Below are 20,042 nucleotides of genomic sequence, written 5' to 3' on the forward strand. Positions count from 1 at the left end.
TAAGGCTTGTTTCAAAACGTGGGAAAGAACTGACAGAACTCCATTGGGTGCATGTGACACCTATGAGCTAGCTCTCAAGAAGATCCCATTCTTTGTTTGTTATAGTAAAGATTAGTTACAAAGTTATGCTTATGTAACCAGTTGTTAGTGTAGTACTATCTGCAAAGCTAACAGCATAATAGCACCTAGGGTCAAAATACAAAGAGAAGCCCCTTGAAAACCATTGGCCTTTTATTCATTTTCTGTGGCCCCACAGCTACAACCTTGTGCTCCCTTAACTGCATATAACCTCCACTGGACACAGTGAAACTTGCTTATGAGTAAACAAACATGCATTGGATAGTGCTGTAAGTGGCGATGTGCTAGAATTCTGCCCAGTTCGGATTTGGTACCAAATTTTCTATTAATTCACTTATTCTCTATTGTTACAGACTGGATTTTTATGTAGTGATTTTCTGCAGCTATTTTCAAAAATGTTTTTTTTTTAAAAAAATTGAATCTAAATTATCAATATTAAAAACAATAATTTTATCAACATTTCCTTGCGTTTATCAATATTTCCTTTCAAAATATCAAGATTTCCTTTTATCAATAGTTCTTTAAAAATATTGATATTAATATCTATATTTTTTTGCAAGGGGAAAAATGGATTGGTAAAGCAGCAGCGAGTGGACAAAGACCAAACGCGAATCAATACCAGCCTATTAGGCTGACAGAATGCTTTCAGACTGGCACCGTTCAACATATTCTATCCCTAGAGAGACATTTCTCCAGCTCTGTGGGTTAAGACTGTATTTCTTTAATGTAAACCAGCAATTATGTTTATTTTATTTATTTATTTATTTATGAGATTTGTTAGACGCCTATCTGGCAGAGGTTAATCTGCCACTCTGGGCGACTTACAACCAAGACTTATTGCCTTTTCACTGAAAAAATAGTATTTCCAAGAGTGGTGGGATCTTCAACCACCTGGGTTGTAGGAGTTTAGTACAAAGTATGGGGATGGGTGGGTTCCACTGTTGTAACTGGAAGGCTGCAAAAGTGAAAAGCCACTATGCATAAAGAAAACATTCATGTTGCTTTGGACCCTAGCCTTTGGCATTTGAACTTAACATATCAGACATCTCAAACACTCCATAAGTATGATCTCTCAGTTTCTCATTTTTCCAATCTTAAATTCAGTTCTCCACATTTCTGCAGAAATTTGCATTTTTTAAAAAAAATCCTCATGAACATTCTTCAGCATTTTAGTGCAAATTTCTCCTAATAAACAAATTTTTGTATGCAGTTTTCACTAATGTTCACATTTTTGCAAGCAATTTCTCCTACTATAATGCGTTTTGGTATTTTTTTCCACTAATATATTCATTTTTGTAGATATTGGTAGGAGAACTGTATTGCAAAAACTCACATAAGTGTGAATTCTGAAGGATGGCTGTGTTTCAGTTCTCATATTGTTTTGAAAAGTGTGGATCTTATAGATTCTGCTTTAAATGCAAACCGAATCAAATTTCTCCTCCATCCCTATAGCTAGAAATCTCAAAAAATAGTCTACATGCTTTTTTTCTCCCTAGCCATAGCTTTCTCTTTTCAGAAAGCTTTCTCTCTGTCTACAAAAGGCCAACCTTCCACCACATTTGAAAATATAAAGATTCTGCTTTCTCTGGTCTGAATAACAAAAATCGAAAGATAGGAGCTCTTTTAAATAAAACCATCATAACGGAAATGCAATTAGAGTCTATCAGGTTTAGAACCTGGTAGCAGCAAATCTTCCAAGTGATTTGTGGGCTCATTCAATTTCAAGCTAGTAACCCTGACATAAATGTCAACTGTCCAAGAGGGTAATCAGTGCTACAAAACACCATTTTCTTCTCTTTCTGTTGCTCCCCCCTTCTTAAAATTATTTCTATGAGTGTCTCCCTCAAAGTAGGGAGTGTTGTTATATTTTATTTTATTGTTTTGCATTCTTTAATCATGTTATATGTTGTTTTAGTCTTTTTTCACCCAGAGACATTTCACTGCTTGCAGTTTTTGTCTTCTTCTGTAGTTATATCCATTGCACTGCTTCAGAAGTACAAAATGCTGGAGAATTGATTTTTGTCTTTCATTTTGCCAGTAACAATGAGGATGAAGTGTAAAAGCTGCCTTTGCCAGTGCTAGTTCTTTGACAGTCAGTTGTGACTGCTACATTAAAGCTGTGTTACTTAGGCTCTTATACAAAATGCTATTTTCCATTACAGGGTGACGGATGCATCTTTCTAGATCTAGGAAGGATAATATAATAATAATAACAACAACAACAACAACCAAGATTAAATAGAAGCACTTTGTTTTTAGTGCAATGCTCATTTCAAACTAAAATGGCAAATGTGTAGTCCAGTGTTGAAGGATATACCTGGATGGGTGTGTCTAGAGTCAGTTGAAGTATATGCAGTAGTGGCTGGTGCTCATTGGTAGGGTAGAAGGCAGGGAGACCAAGAGTAGGTGGAGCCAGAGCCAATGACAGCCAATGACAAGCAGAGCCACCCTCTGATGAATGGTAAGTAAGAAGGCAGGTGGGGGCTGGCTGAGATTGGTGAGGAAGTGTCCCAGTCATCCTAATGGACCAATCTCCACTGGGTGTATCCTAAATGCCTCCCTTCCCCAAAAGAACTCCTGCAGTGCCAGTTTGCACCAATATTTTACTCCTATGGAGCACTACCTCATAAGTGGGTTCAATGCCTCTACAGTTGTCATGATGCCATGAACCTGGCATGCCTAGTTTTGGGGCCACACAGGTCATCTGATTTCAGAACAATGTGGCAAAACTCACAAAGTGAGAGTTAGGGTCACACATTGCCTGGTATGTGCCTTCTACATATGGTGGGACACATGAGCAAGCTTTGGCACTGGATCTGTTCTGTATAACAATGAGATCGATCAGATCTATTGCCTTCACATGGATGTTCTATTTAGGCATCCTCTGCAAGAGGAGAGGACTCACTGCGCTGCCTGATCCATAGGATCCTAGTAGTCTTGTTTAATGTAGCAGATTCCCACAAGTAGCTTCCTTCCTTCCAATAATTTGTATAAGGTATCCTTGCTGCTGCAGTCATATAGAACAATAGCTTCTCTTTGTCCTTTGGGATCTAAACATGCCAAATATGCCAAGATATTTGAATATTCCATGATGTTTCTTGCCAGTACTTCCTTACCACCAGATACATCCACCGAGGGCAGGGGATCATCCCTGTCCTTTCTACATTTCCAACAACTACTGCTATTAGTCTTATATATTATAGATAGACTGAGACACCAACCTTGTCCACAGTTTTAATGAATTACCAATTAGAGCTAATGATGTTGCAAAACTTGTTTGTATTTGCCCAGGTGTATTTCCATATATTATTTGGAATTGGTTCTCCAATTAAAATAAAATAACAGCTTTTAAAGAAAACTGATACTGCATTATTTGAAGCATAATGGAAATTTGTGTGTTTCTATTATATACCAGGCACATAAGAAAAGCCTTATTGAATTATATCTGAAACTGAGTAAACAGGATCAGGCTAATTGTTTCTATCTGATTCTGGTTAATTTTAAATAAAACCAGTATAATTTAAATAATAGGCATTGTAATGTGATTTAGCTTTATCTCCATGTTTGTCATTCTAGTGCACTACAAATACCAGTGGTCTATAAATTTGTTGCTTCATTGTTTTCCTGCATGCCCTCTTACATAGTATGTCAGTTTCATGTCATCATTATTCCTATATTCCACCTAAAAAAAAAAACTGTGCAGAAATAGTAGGTGCATCCTTTTACAAGATGGGGGTTGTATCCAATTTGTCTGCTCCTAATAAATTCAATATCCGTTCTCAATCTGATTTCTGAATTACTTCTTTTAGATATTCTAGTAGGATGACCTTGATGCATCTAAAGCAGTCATGCTCCTAATGTGATTAAAAGTTGTTTTCCAGAGTTTAATTTTGGGACAGGTCCAAAAATTTGGCCTTAATTATGTTATATTTCCAACAAGAATCGTGAACTAACTTAGATACATATTTTTATCTGTGAAGAGTTAGATACCAGTGCCACTGAAATTGGGTCAAACAGATTTTCTTTAGCTGTACCAAGACACGTGACCAATAAAATATTTGAAGTGCTGACATCTCTCCCCCCCGTGAAGTATAGTAATGTAATGTCTGAAGAAGGAAGACATAACCTTTCACAAAACCATAAAACTGGCTCAGTGTGGATCATGCCGTGGACATTCTCTGATCATTAGTGAGTGTACAGAAGGAGCCCAAGGACAAAACTCTGAAAAACACTTGCAGACAGAACCATCGACAGAAACACTAAAGTTTTAGTAGAAAGATAAACATGACTGCAATCTAGGACAGAACTGCAGGAACCAAGAGTAATACGAGAAGAAAGGAATGGGCAACAGTGTCAAAGTAAGCGGAAAGCCCTTGATTCTTTTGCCAAAGAAAGATAATCAGAAATTATATTACATTTCAGCATAGTGAAGAAGGCTAAAGCAGAATGAAAAGGGTCATGACTGAGTTAGCAGTGAGAAATTTGAGACAACAATGATTATATCATATAATGGTTTGTGGGATTCCCTCTTAGATTGGATTCATTTGTGTTGGGAATTGAAGGTCTGTGAAGAGTCTCCTAACAATTCTCAGGACCCTTAATAAACTATAGTTCCCGACTTCCGGGAAGGGTGACTTCGCTTGTGCCTGCTTTTGGGACGGGCTCCCGCCTCAAAAGAAGCTTATTCAGATATAAATCAGTCAGAACACTTTTTTTTTTTTACTGATGAAATTTCTCCCGGGCAGGGAGAAACGTAGAGATCAACCTCAAAAGCCTGTTTTTGTTGGGAGGACTGGATTTCATTAATTTATGAGATAAGGTCCAGCCAACAATGCCGGATGGACTTTCTAACAAGCTCTATCTGCTTAAGCGATACGTTTATCTTTTCTTTAAAGAGAGAACGGACTAACAGGCAAGCACCCTTCTTTCTATTATTTTTTTTTACTTGGTTTAAATTGTTACAGCAAAAGGAGATTTGTCAGATTGATCGGCTTTGGACAACTTCTGGGTGAGATATAACTCTTTTCTGTTATTCACGAAATTAACAGCTTATCTCTGTTTCTGTCACAAAAAGCTGTCCTGGAAGTGCATTCTAAAGATAATAAACAGAAGAGGGATTTCTATTCCTGATTTCTACTCCGAGGAATATTATATTGTCTGGGACTATTCTCTTTTTGGTCTATTTTATTTTGACGAATCTGCTTCTTCACGACGCCACTAACTGTTTTGATGCTGGGAACTAAATTTGTTTTGCATTCTTGAACATAGAGAGATAAGGCAGGTTGCTCTGTTTATACTGTGATGTCATCAAGCCTGGAATATTAACCCAATTGTTGCTGAAATAAGAAGTGGTTCTTCTTTATTTTTGTTTTGCTTTGTTTTCGTGGTTTTAAAAATGGCAATCAAGAAAGTGGCTGAGAATCTGGAAGTAACTATGTTTCAGAAAATAATGGATGAGATTGAGATAACGAAACAAACCCTGCGACAGGGCAGTAAGGAGCTGAAAATTGAACTGAGAAAAATGACGCAGGAGCTTAAAGAAATAGGGGATCCTGTGAGAGAGGAGAATGAGATCAGAGATGAGAAAAGAAAAAATAAAGGGAAGATACAAGCCCTGGAGATTGGAACAAATGTGGAATTGGAAAAAGATCTGGAGTTTATGGATTTTAGAAATAAAATCTACTGTTTGGAATTTAACGTTATCTCTGAAGAAATTAATGAAGATATTAGAGATAAAGTTATCAATGGCTTGGATAATCTTCTGGACTGGAATGATGTGATGGAGCTTGATATAGAGAAAATCTATGGAATTAACTGCAGCCATGTGACAATGGAAAAACTCTTAAGAGATGAGCCAGTGCATTTTGTAAAAAAGAAGAACACAGATATGACTTTACAACAGTATTTCAGCAACTTATTCAGAATGGATGGCAAGAAAATATTTGGGATAGAGGAAATTCCCATCAGACTCTTATTATATGACTATGGTTACAACAGCAAGATTATTATGGAATACTGATAATGGAAGATTGGACACTGAAATTACTGGACTTAACAGGACTATTGAAGATGGAAGATGGAACTAATAGGGATAATGGAATAATGGCTATTGAAATTATTGGACCTAACAGATTCTGATGAGATGGATTAATCGAAATGTTTATTTGGAGAAAAATTGATAGATATATTTCTTAAAGAATTGAAACCTCTCTTTGACTTTTTGTGGAAAGAATAAAGTAATGTTTATGAGATTTGATGATTAATTAAGATAACTACTGGAGGAAAGTGATTTTATAATATGATTTAAGAGACAGGATTGTTATATATTGTAGACCTATAACTGATTTGATATGTGACAAATGGGAAGTCAACATTTTATTTTTTTTGTTTAATCATTTTTGTTTTGTTTTGTTTTTTGTCTTTGAATGTTTTATGATTTTGTTTTCTATGTTTTATGAAAATTTGAATAAAAATTATTGTAAAAAAAAAAATAAACTATAGTTCCCAGGATTCTTTGAAGGAGGCCATGACTGTTAAAGTGGTATAAGAGTGCTTTAAATGTATGGTGGGGGTGTGACCAAGGTCCCATTGTGTATGCTTAAGCCACTGGGTTTTTAAAAATTCTAAATATTTTCATACGTTGCAAAATTTTGGAACTTTAATCCACTTTCCCAGTGTCTCCAAACAAAATAAGATGAAACCAGTTGAATGAACGTGGACAAGAGTATTGCGCTGTGTGTAGTTGTGTTGCTTAATTTCGTTTAAAAGCAGCACCACAGCAGCAGACAGTAACAGCAGATGTTGAAATGCAAGTGTGCCAGCATGTGTGTGCGTTTGCCTAAGAAAGCAGGCTTTTACCCTGCATCAGCATCACTGAGACTGGAGACTTAGTAAAATAAGAAAAGCTACTTTATTTATAGAAATACATAGTAGATAGAAAGGCATACCTAGTTCTAACTAACTAGCTAAGTTGGAGGCATAACGCCCAGGTGTGGGATTCAGCCCCTTCCTTGGAGAGAGCAGAGACAAAGGGATGTCTCCTCTCTCCTGGACAGCCGGAGAACAAAGAAATGGAAAGGGCAAAAGGAGGTGGGGCAGGTAAGCTTCCCTAAAGGCGTCACAGTCTAGCGACAGAAGGAAGTCAGTCAGAGCATCACAGGTAAAAGGTAAACAAAGCCTATCCATTTGGAGGACCCTAGCTCTATCTTCCCTCTGGAGCTTAAACAAAAGAACAAAACAGGAGTTGCTCTTGCCCCACTTCCAACAAAGAGAACTCAAAAAGTGAGGGCATTGGAAGAACAATCAAAAGTGGAAAACAAAATTGAAGCATGTGAATCAGAACAAGAGAAGGAAGAGTATGAAAAAATAGTGCACATGACAATTTAGGGATGAGTGAATATGCCTCTTTTAGTTTCTCTCATTTTCTAATTTTTCCAGTCTGAAGTTCCGTTCTCCACACTTCCATATCAGTGTGTATTTTTTTTTTAAAAAAATGTTTGTATGAAAATTTGTCAGCATTTTAGCGTGAATGTCTCCTAATATACCCATTTTTGTATGAAGGTTTGCCTAATATACACATTTCCCCCAGATATAATACATACTGTATGCTATTTTCAGGAATATATGCATTTATATGCATAGCCATATCCTCCAAAAACGTTACCCTGGTATACACATTTTTGAACACTTTAATTGGCTGGAGAACTGCATTGCAGAATTTGGAGAAGTGCCAAGTTTGAAGAATGGCTGAGTTTTGGTTCGCATACTGTTTTAGAAAGTGTGAATTTGGAAAGTTCACCTTTAAATGCAAGCTGAATCAAATGTGTTCCCCATCCCTCCATAGCATATAAGGTTGCCTTATATTGCCAGTCCATTGACTCATCTAACCTGGTATTGTCTACTGCCACTAGCAGTGGCTTGGGGTGCCAACTGGGTTTTCTGGGCCCGACTTGGGACCTTCTGCATGCAAAGCATCTGCTTTCTCTCTGAGCTAAGGCTCGTTTCTCCAAAAACAATGTCTTCAAGAACTACTGTGTTGCCATTGTGATTGCACTGTCCTCTGGAAGTACAGCACAATTGACTGCCCTCCCCTTTCTTCTCTCTAAGTCCTTCCCAGGAGTCCCCTGCCCTTGTCATTCAGTGACTGATGATGGAGTCTTCGAATTGTCCCTTCCTATGCAGGCTGAACACCACCCAGGGTGGGGATGTGGGCAGAGGGAATTCCTTGCCAGCTCAGGGCATTCAACAGAGACAAGGGAGTGTGTTCATTGTTTTATGTTGTTTGATGATCACAAATATATTCACTATCTTGTTGCAATTTAAGATGAAATCCCTAATTAAAACAAACAAACAAACAAACATTAGGCATCTTTTCTGGGGTTTTTCAATTAAACAGAATAGTTATATCAAACTTATAAAATTTGGGCTCCTACTAGGAGAAAGGGTGGGATATCAATCAATCAATCAATCAATCAATCAATCAATCAATCAAACAAACAAACAAACAAACAAACAAACAAACAAACAAACAAACAAACAAACAAACAAACAAACAAATAAATAGGGAAGTGTAATACTGTTAAACCCAGGGAGCCTGTTTTAGATCTGTGCTGACATATATGGCAGCAGAATTACCCCTTGATTTACTGCTACAAGATTTGCACTTAGTGGGAATTGTCAGATGGATATTGCCAGCTTTCCAAATAACCAGGGTAACCTTCATTCATGTTTTCATTAGTGTCATCAATGGCCTTCTTAATTAGCAACAGGATGTTTGGATATTACAATGTATGTGGCAAACAACTAGACAGCTCTAAATATTTGTCAGTTGGTGCTACCAGATGTCAGCCTGACAGTGTTGAAATTTGGACACATTTGCTCCCCCCTTCTTTGATGGAAAATAACCTCCCTGTGTTAAGAACTGTTTCAAAGAAGTTGATTTGAGAAAGTTGATTTCTCTGTTGACAACCTTTAATCAGTCTTCCACCTATGATATACATATAATGCTATGGTTGCTGACAGCACTTCCAAACTATTTTTGTCTGATCCCTCTGAAAAAGCAATACTGGAGAGCTGGGGATCCATTTTACCACCTCACTGAGAGATTTGAGAGGGCTGGCATAAACATTCTCCCTGCCCACTGGGCAATATGACTGTGAGGAATGACCTTTGCTGTATGTCAGAAGGCTCCAGACCATGCTTAAATAAAGCCTTATTAAAATATGCAATTGAGAACACTCAGTTGTGGTGCCTTACTGAAGAGATGTGGAACCTGTGGCCCTACAGCTGTTTCCGAACTCCAACCCCCATTGTCCATGACCATTGTCCATGCAGGTAGGAGCTGATGGGAGCTGGAGTCCAAAAGCGTCTGGCCACAAGTGTCCCACCCCTGCCCTACTGAAACACTTTGAGAGAACTAATCACTCTTATATCTATTTGCCTCTGTTTAGATCAATTTTCAAGTGTAGCTTATGTGTGGAAGTACACAAAGTACAGAGAAAAAGTACAGAGTAAACGGTCACTCTGACACATTTTTACAGTATACTCTGTGTTCTGCACATATTTTACCTGCTTTGTCTGGTTTGTTAGCTACTGCCTTTCCTGGACAAGGACAGCCTGACCACTGTAGTCCATGCATTGTTAACCTTGAGGCTGGATTACTGCAATGTGTTCTATGTGGGGCTGTCCTTGGGCCTGGTTCAGAAGCTGCAGCTGGTGCAAAATGTGATAGCCAGATTGCTGATGGGGGCACATGATTGATAACATGTGACACCACTCTTAAAACATCCACACTGACTGCTCATCCACTACCTAGCCAGATTCAAGGTTCTTGTATTAATTTAGAAAGCACTGAACAATTTAGGTCCAGGGTATCTTAGGGACCATCTAAACTCTTATATCCCAGCTCAATCACTGAGATCATCTGCAGGAGCGGCTTTGGTTGTTCCCCGAGTTGGCGAGGCTCATTTATCGTTGACATGAAATTGAGCCTTCAGTATCATTGGCCCAGTTCTCTGGAATGCTCTGCCAATAGAGATTCAGAGGGTTTTTTTACTGCTTTGTTCTAAAATGAAATAGTGGTATTCAAATATATATTCGTAAAAAACAAACAAACAAATGTCAAGCAATTGAAGTTCTAGATTGGGAATGGGGTAACTTTTGCCCTTCAGATGTTATTTGAATCCAGCTGCCGTTAGCCCTAGCCAGCATGGCCAATGGTCAGGGATGATGGGAGTTGTAGTCCAGCAACATCTGCAGGGCGGCCACAAGTTAGTCCCCCTGTTCTAGATCCTTTCTGTATGTTGTGCCTGTGGGCTTCCCATAGGCATTTGGTTAGCCATTGTGGGGAAAAGGATGCCAAACTTAAACTACATAGCCCTTTGGCCTGATCCAGTAGGGCTCTTCTGATGTTTATGTGATGGCCAGGTATCAAAATTGAACTCCTACTGTGATAGCTTTCTAGTACTGTGCAAGGAGATTTCACCAGCAAACAGATAGTTCTACAGTGACATATGTAAGGTCCCAGGGAGCTATGTGTTACCTTGTATTGTCATTTACAAGTGCCACTAACTACATGTGTGCAGGAATGCCTTGCACCAAGAATCATGGTATGCCATGGGACAACTAGATCTTTCTAGAAGAGAGGATTGGCAACAAGATGAGGTGCCAGTGTCAGTATAATCAAATAAATGGTTTATTAAAGAAATATATTAATTGCATTCAGATCAGACCAATAACTATTTGGTTAAATCTGTAGAAGACAGAGGGAACTGGGACAGAGTGGACAGGAAGGAACAATGTTCTGGAGATGTGAGATAGCAGGAAAAAGCTGATACCTAATAAAGAGAGGATATGGCAGTAGGCAGCAGATGAAAAGGAAGAGGCTAAATAAACACTTTGCTGGGAGGCAGACTTGCTTGAATGATTCAAAATGGAAAAAAGGAAGCAGAAAACAGATCAATTATTATTTATTATTTATTTATTTATTATTTAATTTGTATCCCACCCTTCCTCCCAGCAGGAGCCCAGGGCGGCAAACAAAGCACTAAAACACTTTAAAACATCATAAAAACAGATCTTAAAATACATTAAAACAAAACAGCATTAAAAACATTTAAAAAAAACAACTTTAAAAAGGGTTAAAAACATTATTAAAAAAACATATTAAGCAATTCTAACACAGATGCAGACTGGGATAGGTCTCAACCTAAAAGGCTTGTTGAAAGAGGAAAGTCTTCAAAAGGCACCGAAAAGATAGCAGAGATGGTGCCTGCCTAATATTCAAAGGGAGGGAATTCCATAGGGTAGGTGCCGCCACACTAAAGGTCTGTTTCATATATTGTGCAGAACGAACCTCCTGATAAGATGGTATCTGCAGGAGGCCCTCACCTGCAGAGCGCAGTGATCAACTAGGTATATAAGGGGTAAGATGGTATTTCAGGTATCCTGGTCTCAATGTGCAGATATTACCTGGGGCGGGAGAAGGTAGGAGGGTGAACAAAGCTGACTGAACAGACTGTATTCCTGAAGGACCAACCATATTGGACCAACCTCAACTGAACATTGAATTCCAGTTGCTTGCTTCTCTTATAGGTTTGGTTACCTGAGAGAGGGGTTTTCTTAGATCAAAGGAGGGAAGAAGGATACCTAGAGTACTAGTAGGACCTGTGTTTTCCCACCATAGGTGGTTAGTGCAAAAGTGTGTGGAGTGTTATATAGGTTTTGTGTACACTTTTGGGGTGGAGCTTCCTAACCTTTGATTGTTGCTAATAGGTGCTAATGTGTTTACCAGTGATTGCACTGCCTCTGGCATGGAACTTTCCTTTGCCAAAACTCTTGACAGACCATTACTATACAAACCCTGGATGACTTTATTGCATCAAACACTAGGCAGGGGGGAAAGCATATTCTGTGTGTTCTGGAGTTCTCATCCTCTTTGCCTTACAAGCAAGAGTCATTCCTGTTGTAAGTAGTAAGTATAATCTTGTCCTGGTTCTCTGTGCTTTGATTTGCCAAACAAAATGAAGATTCCTAGGCTCAAAGTGCTGGATCATACTTAAAATGGCAGTGATACTGAGCTCCTTCTGTGATAGATGTCTTCGCACTAAGAACAAACTGAAATGATCCAAAGAAGATGAGGTGCAACGCCTTCTGTTGTTAACCAAGGAAAATAAGCCACAGTCTTATTCAAGGGGCCTCTGTATCTGTTCTGCTCCATTGTAGATCTAAAACATTTTATTGGTGACTTTCTACTGGAAACAAAACATATTTTTAGACCTTTACTTGTAAGTCAGGAGGGCTTCTTAGATCTTGTTAGTTCTATGTTTCCTGGAACACTTTTTGACAATTACAGTGCAATCCTGTTTAATTAGAAGTAAGTCCCACTGAGTTCAATAGGATTTCCTTCCTAGTAAATGTATTTATGATTGCCACCTCAGGATGTACTTCCTGTACCACTTACCAGGGAGTAAGCTCCATTGAACTCAGTGGGACTTACTTTTGAGATAAGATTGCACTGCAATTGTTTAGCACATTGATTTGTGCTAAACAGCAAGTGTCAGGTTGGTTACTTCTTTTCATTGGCTGCTCTTTATTTCTGACAATTTATAAATGTCTGACAGTTTATAAAAATGTGTAGTATGCATTTACCCAGAGATCATATCTGTTTTATTTTTATGGCAATGGTCCCTTATTGCCAGCAAACCAGTGACTAAAAAGAAATCTGGGCTCTCTCCATAGCTGTTAAGAAACAACATGATTTCCGCATTGCTCTCAATAGGGGTACCCTTCAGAAGTTGTTGAATTACAGCTTGCACTAGTCCCAGCCAACATGGCCAATGGTAAGTTATGATAGAAGTTGTAGCCCAATAACATCAGGAGGGCACCACATTGGCTACCCCTGCTCTTAAGCTGTACTATCAGGTTTCTTATTTTTTCCTATAGTCTCTTTTCCATCTTCCAAATCCTGGGGTCAGTCCAAGGTTGAGGAGCAAGCCATAGCCTCTTTCCCCTTCCTTTCTGCGTAGTCGAAGGGGAAGAGGCAGAATTTTGTGTAGTGACAATTCACTGAGAGAATGAAAGAGAAACCCTGTGACCCAGTCTAGGCCCTTGTCTTTTTCCTTTCAGCATTTGAGAACAGCCAAGCTCATTGAGACATGCCTTGCTTTGAACCCTTGTCAACACAAGATATGTGATAAAGTTCACATTGCCCCTGTTCAAGAATGGACTCGAAGATTCATAGAATCACTGATTGCGATGTCCCTGTATTGTTCTGCCCTGTGCTTTTTTAGTCCATGTAATATTTCTTTAAATTACATCTATTATGGACTTATAGAGTTCCCTCAATTATTTCATTTTCCAGCTTCTCTTCTTAAGAGGAGCAGCAGATAGACTGCCATTTGTTTTCAGTTGTGTTACAATCAGGGTTCCATTGATTAATCAGTTGTATTTGTTCAGCTGAGTTCAGATTCTCTTTTTTTGATTGCTGAAGCCAGGACTTCAGTTGATTCGAGGTTATCCTTTAGGTTCAGTTTGAATTTATGGTTTTAATTAACTCTCCCAAATTGTCACAGAGCAACTGTTCTTTAACTCTAGAGATTAGAACAACTTGAATGTGAAATTCTGGTTATTGGATTATTATTACTTTTTAAATCCTTCAGTTAGGTTTTACTCATTATTTTTATATATAATGTCTCAGCAATTATACCAAGTTTTTGAAATGCAAGGATTGAAATTCATCCATGTCCACTTTTTAAATTTAGACTGAATACAAATTTCTGACATTAATAAACTGGCCAAAACTGTTGTATAGAAAACAATTCTTAACTATGGCCACATTCACACCATACATTTATTCCACTATTATTCCACTTTAAACAATCCTGGGAAGTGTAGTTTGTGAAGGGTGCTGAGAGTTGTTAGGAGACTCCTATTCCCCTGGCAGAGCTCCAGTGTGGCTTAACAGTCAGCCTCTCTTCTGGTGATTATAGCTCTGTGAAGGAAATAGGGCGTCTCATCTCAGCACCCTTCACAAACTACACTTCCCAAGATTCTTTGGGGGAAGCCATGGCTATTTAGAGTGGAACAATAGTGAAACAAATGTACAGTGTGAATGTGGCCTGTATTACATCATCGTAAATGATGAGATGAAATTCTGGGTATTCTTGATTCATTAATTTCTTATTTTAAACTGACCAGTAATATCAAGTAGCAAGCTAAAGCTACATAACACTGGGGAGAAACTTTAATGTCCCACTAGCAATGAAGTGAGCCTTAGGCTGCATAAACACCATACCCTAAGGGGTATAGTCATCCAGGGTTCCTGGGCATCTTTTTGGGAGCATGGTCCCAGCAGGGTCCCTATGTTTCAGTGTCCTTTTCTGCTGATTGGAGTTAATTAGAGTGAAAGGAGGCAAGTCAGCCACTGAGAAGGTTCTTCTCGAGAGCTAACACACTCCCTTTTCATGTTGATTGGCTCCAAGGGACGTCTGTTGTTGTGGGAGAAGGTGTGTGTGTGGGGGAGGACTGAGGAGTGTGGAGATGATGATGGAATACAAGCAAGGGAAGTGGAAGGAGAGGTACGGAAGGGGAAAACTTTGGCTAAAGGTCTCTCTTTCTCTCTGTCTTTGCTGCACAGCATCCAGTTTGTTTAATAAAGATCTTATTCTCAACCCAGGAGCAAAGAAAGGGGGAAGGGGGAAGTTTCTAGCCCAAAGCCAGGAGTAACAGGGAAGGAAGAGGGAAAGAGAAAAAATATGTTCGGGGGGATATGTGGGTGTGTGATGGTGTTTCAGTGTTTAATGTGTTCTGTATGTGTGTGTGTGTCGCTCATGGTAAGGTGAAATGAAAATGAATATGCCAGAGAGAGAGAGAGAGAGAGAGAGAGAGAGAGAGAGAGAGAGAGAGAGAGAGAGCATGTGGTGCAGCCAACATCAGAGGTTAGGACCAGGAATTTCCATGTTTAAGTTTCCTCCTAAAACTCATAAGCTCTGCACAAATGCAGTCTCCGAGTCTTAGTATGACACCCAAGAAGGAAAACTCAGCAAATGAAGTTCCTTACCTTTCAGCAGCCTTTCTCAACCTTTGGGTCCCTAGATGTTGCTGGTCAATGGTCAGGGATGATGAGAACTGTAGTCCAGCAACATCTGGGACCCAAATGTTGGGAAAGGCTGCCTTACAGCATCTTATTGCATTTTCCCATATATATGCACAGAAAATAGCAGATCTAGCTAAAAGGCAACACAATGAAATCTATACTGAACATTGCAATGCATCAGTAAGGGGAAGTACTCCAAACAAAGTAAGAGACTGAGGCTGCTTTCACACTGCACTTTATTCCATTATTCTGACGATTTCTTACCTGGTAATTTGCGCTTTATATTTGATCTTTCACATAATTCACAAGCTAGCTCCAGAATTCACAAGCTAACTCCAGAATTCTAGTGGAATGTTTAGCACACATTTCCATGATAAATGATACCAGAAATAATCCATTAGCAAGGCTGGGAACCCGGAAGATCGCAGGAGTTTTTCACTAGCAGTAGCCGCTCACATGACAGGGATCCCAGCATGCAGAGTGTTCCTGCCCTTTAGTTGCATTTTTTTTTTTTTGCCTGATGAACGTTGTACCGGTATTCCAGCATCGGCACAGATAGCAGTAGCATTTCCCACACACACACCTGTCTTGACACAACTAAAACAATTTAAAAAGTCAGTTCCTAAAGGGAGAGAGCTTGCATGGTGACGGGACAAGATCTTAGACCTCCTACACAGTGGGGAACAGTGTGCATGTGTGTAATGGGTGAGGGATGAAAACAAGCCATGTGAAAGACAGTTGAGCGAAATACCAGTATATCAATGGAAAAAGCTGCTCTTCTTTAACGCAATAGGTACTGCAGTGTGAAACGGATTTTAGAAATTGAGACAGAAGCGCTACCTTTTTAATCTGTTAAACTAATGTAATCAGCCCCATGTGTGAAAGCAGCCTGAATGCTCATTTTATTGTATAATCTTAGATGGTTGTATAATCTTAGATGTGGCTGTGGCTGTGGGGGGGGGAATGGCTGTGAGGGGTGTGGCATTACTATTATGAAGAATTTGCCACTACACTCTGAATATCTTTAAAGCACATTCAAAGCACATCTCCCCAAAGAATCCTGGGAACTGTGGTTTACCCTCACAGAGCTACAATTTCCAGCATGCTTAACAAACCACAGCTGCCATGATACTTGGAGGGGTTTTGCTTTGAATGTACACAGCCCAAGTCTATGGTTATGATTTATTTGTATTTCTTCTGCATCTGGGCTCACAGCAACCCTGTGGAATAAGTTTAACTAAGAAATAGCAACCTGACCAAGACTATCCACTGATTTCTATGAATGAACATGAATTTGAACCTATATCTTCCCAGTTGATATCCAACAATGTCCCCTACACTACTTTTGAGATTCTGTATTCCACTGCTACAGTCCCCATGAAATCATTTCATTTACTACTGAAATGAATTGTGATTCATGTAAATATAACCAATGGGATTTATAAACAGAAATGTTTTAAAGCTTTTTTCTTGTTTGCATTTCATGTACCTGCTAGATCAATAGTACTGTGAACCATGCAAAGTTTTCTCAAGCACCTTGGGATGCGTACATCATCACAGGTACATATGAGAAATGCAAGAACTGCCATGCTGAATCAGACCCAAAGTTCATTTCACATTTGTTTCTAGATGGACTTATGTTTGTAGAAGTTAGCAAAGGAAGTTCACGGGCAAGGCACGGAAGAGGAAGCCACCTGCTATTTGCCCCCTAATTGCTGATATAGATGATAGATAGATAGATAGATAGATAGATAGATAGATATCTTCAGTCCAGTTTATTAATGTACTATTTTAGTACAGCAGTAGCATTTTAGCTGCTTTTTGTAGGATTATATACTTACTGAATATTTATATGCCCTATTGACATTTTTCATTGTTTATAGAAGTCAGTTGTAAGTTATTACCTAAATACATACTATATATAAATACAAATATGGTCAGTTATCTTGTGTGTCATTTACACTGCAGTACATTGTGTAAGGATGCCTTTTTAATATTGATCTTTGCACACTCTTCTTCTATGTATTGTGGCCTGCCAGGTGTTGTCAGTAGTGTCCGGCTGACAACAACATCAGGAAATTTATTAAGCCACTGCTTGTCTATGTTTGGCTTGGTTGTGCATCAGCAAATTAAACGTTTGGCCAATTGTGTTTCATTTAGACATTTTCCATGTGTTCCACTATCAATCAAGCTCACAGACAAGATTTATTTTGTTGTTTTATTTATGGACAAGGTTTCTTTATTTACTACATATGCAACCTGCTTTTCAACCTGGTTTGGCTCCCAAGGTCTCTTAACAACAATTAGGTTGCTATTCTATTCCCTAGCCAATATGGTCAACGGTCAGAGATGGTGGGACTTGGAGCCCAACAAAATTCAGAGGGCCACAAGTTATCTAGCTTCGCTTTAGATCCTTTCCTTGTGTCCTGCTGGTGGGCTTCCCATAGCCTTCTGGTTAGCCACTGTGGAAAACAGGATGCTAGACTAGATAAGGCATTTGGTAGGCAGGCAACTGCTGGCTATCATTATTCTCTTTCCAGAAGGTGCTGGGATGGAGTTATATTTTGTTTCTTGTGCCAAGATATAGCATTGTCCCATCTCCTTCTGTGAAAGAAATGATGACCCGCTGCTCCAAGGTACAGACCCACACCTCTACCCACCCACACCGACACTTGCTGTACAGAGACAGTAAAGAAAGAAAATAGCAGAAGATAAGCCTCTCTCCAGTGGTTTAGGGTAATTTTCCTCTCTGAAAAAAATAGCCAAAATATCCATCCCATTTTTCTGCCCCCCCCCAAAAAATGTATGGGGAAATGGGGGGCATTCTGGTTCAGCCCTTATGTGGAAGTGTTTCATGGCAGTCTGTGTGGATCATGTCATTACATATAGTTTAAGTCACTAGGTGCTACTGGACTTAGTTGTATCCAGGCAAAGTCAGAAATATCCTATTGCTTTTCTTGTCTTGTTATTTATTTGGTATTTATTTATACCGTTTTCACCGCTGTGTGGTTACAAAGCAGTTATGGATAATAACAAAACAAACCCATCAGTCCAAGTACAATATTTATAACTGTTCAACACCAGTAAATTGCCATAGATTCCACAAATAGTCATAACACTACAGCACAGCAAATGATCCTTTTGGAGGGAGACGATAAAGTTCACATCTAGCTTCCTGATTGGTTGTCCTCTAAGCTTTCTATGGCACTGTCTCTTCTGATCCACGGCAGTTGATATCCTAATTCCAAGCTCTTTTGTCCAGAGGGAGGAGGCAGAAGGAGCTGCAGACCAATTCAGGGGCTATCTGATGGTAAAAATGCTGACCCACAAACACAGCCCTTCCACTGATCTGCAGAGTTGGCTGGTCCCCAGCAACTGACAACGTAGTGCAGGTCCTACGTTCTTTCCTCCAGAGGTAGCTGCAGATGGGAATGAAGATGAAATGCAGAGCCTTGGGTACCAGAGTATAGACAGCATGAACTAATTCCAAAGCTGTTGCTTTAGGAAATGAGGATTTTAAAAGAGGGGAAAACTAGAGTCTGTGCTGTGCCATTGTTTCAAAACTGATCTGAGATTTGGAAGGCTATAATTACAGAAATGTTTAACAGGATGCCCTGTGTTGTCTCCGGGGCACTATTAAATGCTGCCTTTTTTGTTTTTTTCTTTCACAGTGAAACCAACTGTCATTGATGTTGACATTTATGTTAATAGCATTGGCCCCGTGTCATCAATAAATATGGTAAGTGTCTTACAGTCAATAATTTTATTGGCACAGCTGCTCTTAGCATCAATATCTGATCTCTTTAATTTTTCCTAAACATGAGATGAGGTGAAGTGTTATTGTTGTTGTTGTCATTCTATGTTCTGATCTACCTCAGCTTTCCTGACATTTCTTTGTACCTTTCCTGGGGTGGGGGTGGGAGAGAGAATGCTCAGCAGTATCCTGCTGTGATCTGTCTGCCACACACATACAGATATTCTTGCAAATTATGAATATTCAGTTTATCTTTTGGAATACACAACTGAAACAGTGATACAGCCAGGGAAAATATGCTTGCCATGTTGTTTTAGAAATGATGAAACAATGCCGACTGCAGAAAATGTGGTGATGCAAACTAACAGCGCAATCCTTATGCATGGGTTTATTCAGAAGTTTATTCACCACACTCAGTGGGGTTTACTACTGAGTAATTGTGTAGGACTGAAGCCTTAATTACTAAATTTTAAAATGCTGACGTGTTTTGCCATTGAAAACCTGGCCTGATATCTTTTGGAAGCCTGTGTGACTAACTGCAGCTGCATTCATAAATATATCACTGACTGATGAACAGTGTTCAGGTTTGGAGGTCCAGGATATTTAAAGGGAATACCTGCTCCCACATAAACCTTTGCAGAGACTGAGGCAAGGATGGAAATTGATGTTGACTGCTTCCTCATCAGTGGAGGCTGGTGGCCATTGGAACTGATGGGGCTGGAGGCAAGTAGGCCAACAATAGTTTTAACCAGAGCCAATAACAGGAGAAGCCAAATCATTTTAGTGTTGTCCCCAACTTTGGCCCTGTTGAGTTCTACAGAGACAACACTGAGACTATGGAGGAAGGAGTTCATAGCTAACACCACCTGCTGGACATGTTGTAAGTAAAAAGCAGGCTGGTAGGGACTGGCTGAGGGCAGACTGAAGTTGGTGAGGCAGTGCCCTACTCATTCTTAAGGACTAGTCTCCACTGCTCATCATACTGAAGTCAGAATGCTGGCTAGAAGGACCAGGGGCCTTTTCCCATGACAACTGTGCTTTGGAATTTTTAATTCCTTAAGATTTGTCAAACTTGGCCCCCCTCTTGGTCTGTCATGGCCCCATCAGAGGACTCAT

The 20,042-nt window shown here is 39.4% G+C and overlaps 1 protein-coding gene across 5 annotated transcripts in view; it reads left to right on the top strand.

Moving 5' to 3' along the window:
* Positions 1-20,042, top strand: part of GABRG3 (gamma-aminobutyric acid type A receptor subunit gamma3) — a 555,379-nt gene that overhangs the window by 19,575 nt on the left and 515,762 nt on the right. For 4 of the 5 annotated variants that reach the window (XM_061626947.1, XM_061626951.1, XM_061626953.1 and 1 more), the window contains exon 3: positions 18,844-18,911. In XM_061626947.1, coding sequence (XP_061482931.1) covers positions 18,844-18,911 — 68 coding nt within the window. Of the gene's footprint in view, positions 1-16,668; positions 16,733-18,843; positions 18,912-20,042 lie in introns of all 5 variants that reach the window. The other variant, XM_061626948.1, reaches the window with a different exon arrangement.

The sequence above is a fragment of the Rhineura floridana genome, chromosome 5, assembly GCF_030035675.1.
Source record: "Rhineura floridana isolate rRhiFlo1 chromosome 5, rRhiFlo1.hap2, whole genome shotgun sequence".
Classification (NCBI taxonomy): domain Eukaryota; kingdom Metazoa; phylum Chordata; class Lepidosauria; order Squamata; family Rhineuridae; genus Rhineura; species Rhineura floridana.